Source organism: Osmia lignaria, chromosome 8, assembly GCF_051020975.1.
Source record: "Osmia lignaria lignaria isolate PbOS001 chromosome 8, iyOsmLign1, whole genome shotgun sequence".
Taxonomy (NCBI): domain Eukaryota; kingdom Metazoa; phylum Arthropoda; class Insecta; order Hymenoptera; family Megachilidae; genus Osmia; species Osmia lignaria.
The window spans coordinates 3,318,412-3,323,469 of record NC_135039.1 but is presented as its reverse complement, the minus strand read 5'-3'; the positions used below and the strand labels follow the sequence as shown (position 1 = coordinate 3,323,469).

The following is a 5,058-nucleotide window of genomic DNA, read 5'->3' as shown; positions in this document are numbered from 1 at the left end:
TGCTTTATAAAATTATATATTATATCCAAATCAAAATTAAGACTAGACGTTATTTCTTTAACGCCACGGCAGCGGCGACGTATTTTCTTAAAAAGATTTCGTAATATTTGCCAAATGACTATTAATTCAAATTTAGAAATTCAAGATAATATCGTAAATTTATCAAATGTGCCAGCTAACATCGAACAATTACCTCAGCAGCAAAATGTACTAAAAGAAATTGATTTCGATTATTCCAATGTAATGAACACACATAAGTGTACAGAAAATAATCATGATTTAATTTCTGAACATTCGGAAATTAGTATTGATAAAAATAGTCCTCAGTCAAGTATTTCAAGTGATAAATTTTCTAAAACTGAATGTTGTAAAACAGAACTTATTAACGACATCCGATTATGGGCTATTGAAAATCGTGTTAGTCATTCTGCTATTAGTAGTTTACTAAAAATTCTAGTAAAATACGGCCATAATCTTCCTATTGATGCTCGAACTCTGTTTCAAATTCCCAAACAAGTGGCCATTATTGAAATGTTACCAGGAAAATATTATCATGCAGGTTTAGGTGATAGTTTAAAAAAATCTATTCGTAAACATTATTGTCGAAGTAATTTACCATCTCAGATAAATATTAATGTAAATATAGATGGTCTTCCTTTAACAAAACCATCTGGGAGTCAATTTTGGCCTATTTTAGGTAGTATAGTTGCAGATTTTTACACCGAACCGTTTATAATTGGTGTTTATCATGGTTTTGAAAAGTCAAAATGTAGCAATACTTTTTTAAAATATTTCAAGGATGATTGTTTTAAAATTTTCCGAACTGGCATTATAGAATACGGCAAAAAAATAACTGTGAAATTGAACGTATTTATCTGTGATGCTCCTGCAAAATCGTTTATCAAGGGAATTAAAGGACATAATGCGTATTTTGGATGCGGAAATTATATTCAAGAGGGAGATTACATAGAAAATCGAGTAACGTACCCAGAAATTAATGCAATGTTAAGATCAGATGAATCTTTTAAATTAAGGAAACAAGAAGAACACCATAAAATCACGTCAAATCTTGAAGATTTAAACATTGGAATGGTTACTCAATTTCCTTTAGACTACATGCATCTCGTACTATTAGGAGTAATGAAGAAATTGTTGCAGTTTTGGATTAAAGGTAAACATAATGTTCGTATGGTTGCAACTCAGATAACTCTTGCTTCAACTTCTTTATTATCTATGTCATCATTCTTACCTAAGGAATTTGCTAGAAAGCCAAGGAAATTAGATGAAGTTGATCGCTTTAAAGCCACCGAATGTAACAAAGAATATTGCGTACAGCTGCTTGATTATGCACACAGTTTATTATTGTATTTTGTTGAAAATTACGGCACATTATATGGTCGTCAACATATATTATATGTAAAGTCGCGGAGTTCTCTCTCTCACTGAGTCCTCGGCGTACTTTATGTAATTTGATCTACGTTGTCAGGTAGATAGAGGTTCTCACTTACCTTTCGCTGGACGAGTAGAACCTATCTATGGACGGAACCTGTGGTGGTGTGTCGTCCAGGTGTTGGAGCGGTAGGGTAGACGTTCGAGTGAAGATCACGCACTTTCGATCACAACGAATGTTTATTCGTTACTGGTACAGTTCTTGATTCGCGCACGTTTACAATCGTTACAGAATCTTGCTCTGTCGAAGCCCTGAGCTTCGTAGCAGAGTCATAAACGCTAGACTTAGTTAATTTATTGATATTACCGGAATCTTGCTCTGTCGAAGTACTGAGCTTCGTAGCAGAGTCGTGTAGATTCTAGAGTATCGAACTCTGAGCGGTACTTCGCGGATTATCTTCGCGGATTTAATGATTTACAGATGGTCTGAGTGATTTAGTCTGATCGCGATACTTTCGGTTTCGTACTATGTTGATAAGTCGATGAACCGTTTAGATGTACTGATAAGAACTGCGCCTATGAGAACTTATTACGAGAACTATTGGTAAAATTTGACCTTTGAATAAAATTTGAATAAATAAGGTCGACATTTGATTTGGCAATTCGGGTGAACCACCTCGTTCGGATCGTCAGCGTTCTCGCCGTACGACGACCCGGCTGAGTTGCTCACTCAGAATTTGCGGAACGATGAATTTGGATGGTGCAATAGAAGTTTAAAGAATTTGGGTGATGAAATAGAAGTTTCAAGAATGCGTCGCAGGACGTGACAATACATATATTGTACTGATTTTAATTGTGAAATCAATCACAAAATTAAGGAAACTTATGTTTATTTACGTGCATATAGAATGCGTCACAGGACGTGACACCTGGCCGCCTAGATTGTTGCATATCGGTACGATATCAACAAGTAGACTTGAAGAGAAAAAAAAAATTTTGAGCAGTTATATTTGTCCAAATTCATAGTTTCTACCTTTATGAGTTAGATGAGGTTTTACAAATTTGAGATGAGTGTAATTACAATATTTTATTAGTTGGTGTGAATTTGTTGCGCTGAGTAATTTTTGTTGCTGGTGTTTCTTTGCGTTCGCGGATCGGTGTATTACAAAGAGTAAATGGTTTTTTTTGCTGACCATTTACTTCCCTCCCCGCTGAGATTGAGGCGGTAGGGGTGCGTAACGTAACTCTAGTGCGTGTACTAAATAATCTTGTAGACCGACACTTCTGGGCTTCTTTTATTAATTTTACATTTAAGGTTTGTAGAATGAAATTGGTAATTCTTGGAATTTCTATTGTGGCGGGTACTCGCTGAGACAGCAAGTGTCTTGCATGCGCTGGTTCCTAGTATTATCGATGCTTCGTCGGTTAATGTCCCGTCTTTACTTGGAAATTTTTGCGCACCTGGTGGGGTGTTTGATATATATTTCGGTCGATCGGATGGTATCGTCGCTTTGAATGATTTATTCTGATTCTATCGTTAACGCTTTTATCACTACCTGGATTGCCATGTCGTCGTACATACCGTTCCCGGTTTTTATGGATCTATCCAGGCCGAGGAAGATCTTCATCTCTTGGGTGAGTATGTTTTATTTTATTTATTTATTTATTTATTTTGTTTTTCCGTATTATCTTTTTAGCGCACTGATGGTAGATTCATATGGTGCCCGGGAATGATAAACCTGTCGTACCGGCGCACGGTGCGTGAGTACCGTCGCACAGTGGCGAATTTGCCCGAATTCGTGGCCAAAAGTGAAAAAATTTTTTTTGCGAATTTGAAAAATCTTTGTAGCGTATTTCATTTATGAATTATCAGAGCATATTTCCCCCCTATTGCCAATCTTTTATATGTAATTCTGTTAGAGATATACGAGTTCAAAGTTGGCATTTTTGTAACGTCAGTTTTTTCGACCATAATTAAAAGTAGCTTAGTGATTTATTATCGGGCTATGATGCTAGTTTATCAGTATTGATGTAAACTAGCATGTTCTTAGTTAATATACATCCCAGTTTTATTACGTTTTCTTAATTATTAAAGGTACGATAGATAAGAATACAAGACCTATACATTTTTCTACTTGATTAATGAAAAAGTTGTCCATCGACCAAGATCGACCGGTAATTTTTTTTTTAAATGAAACCTTGAAGATTACTGAACAAGTATCTGCTTCATTTAGCTGCGACTTTTTGCGACCTTATGAGTTATTATCATTTGTTTACTGGCCGCACGGTTCGTGGAGCGGGTCGTTTATACCATAGGATGGCGAGTACGCTGCTTTACCTGCTTGATGTTCTTATTCCTACGGTTAAAAGGTCCTAGCAATTTGATGAGTAGGGCATGTTTATAACACAGGCGATGAATACAGTCTGTTACCTGTTTTGTATTTTCAATCCTACGGTTGCATAGTTCTGGCAATATGACGAAGGGTACATTTATGGCATTGGAGTTCTTTTCCACATTTAGCATTTCTTTTTGTACCTGTTTACAGAAAGTCCCTTTTTTCTCCTTCCACTGAAATTTTCAGTTTAGGAAAATTAGACACACCCCCATAAGCCAATTAGCACGTCAGTACACCACCTCCACAACATTAATTGAACCAATAGAAAAAAGTCAAAGTTACTGTAATATTATTTCATTCTGGAGCCATAATTAAACACGCAATCCTTCCAATCGGACAACTAGGTGAAGAAGCTCAAGAGTCCCGGAATAAAGATATTAAGAAGTTTCGGGAGCATCATTCTAGAAAATTTTCTAGAATAAAAACTATAGAGGACATTTATCACAATTTATTGGTATCGTCAGATCCATATATAAGCAGCACGAGGAAAGTATGGCCGAAAAAAGGAAAAACATATCCTCCGGATGTTATTCAATTCTTCGACATTCCAAATATTCTAGAATTTGAAGAAGAAGAAGAAGAAATAGAATAAGAAGAACGGGAATGATGTTTAGAACAATTTAGAATAAATTTTTTTAGAATATTTTGGAACAATCTATATATATATATGTATGTTTATCTGTAAATATTATTTGTTTCATGTATATTAATGTATATATGTATTATATTGTACATTTTTCCGTCTTCTAATATTGAAATTTAACACTTTATCATGTGGAATGCTCTAAAAAATCAATTCATGTAAAAAGAAAAGATATGCTACTCAATCTAATAATTTAAACATGATTTTAAAGTCATATTGTATAAGAAATTAATATTTTTTATTAAAAAAGTACATTATTATCATTCTAGAACCATAATACTGTAAGTTATTTCATTAATTTGCATCAGATACCAAAATATTAATTTTGGCCACGAATTCGGGCAAATTCGCCACTGTGGGTCGCGTCGGAACTTCCGGCGGTACTTGGAAGAACTGTACATCTGGGATGAAGACAGGTTGCTCGACATCGCCCCTCTTTTCGAGGATCAATGGCCATGAATGCGCTGCCCTGTAGGAGGGAGGAAGAAGAAAGAAGAATGTTTCCTCTTTAAATTTATTTTCCTTCGTTTTTTGTTTTTTTTTTTGTTTTTTTTTCAATTTTCGATTATATTTATTTATATTTTTATTCTTTTTTTTTTGATTATATTGATTACACTATTTTTTTTTTTT

The 5,058-nt window shown here is 34.7% G+C and overlaps 1 protein-coding gene across 1 annotated transcript; it reads left to right on the top strand.

Annotated features, from left to right (window-relative positions):
- Nucleotides 1-233: 233 nt before the first annotated feature.
- LOC143305494 (uncharacterized) lies at nt 234-4,377 on the top strand. The gene is made up of 2 exons (XM_076689402.1): nt 234-1,312; nt 4,130-4,377. The coding sequence occupies exons 1-2, from the start codon at nt 244-246 to the stop codon at nt 4,375-4,377; spliced, it is 1,317 nt and encodes a 438-aa protein (XP_076545517.1). The 5' UTR covers nt 234-243.
- Nucleotides 4,378-5,058: the final 681 nt, after the last annotated feature.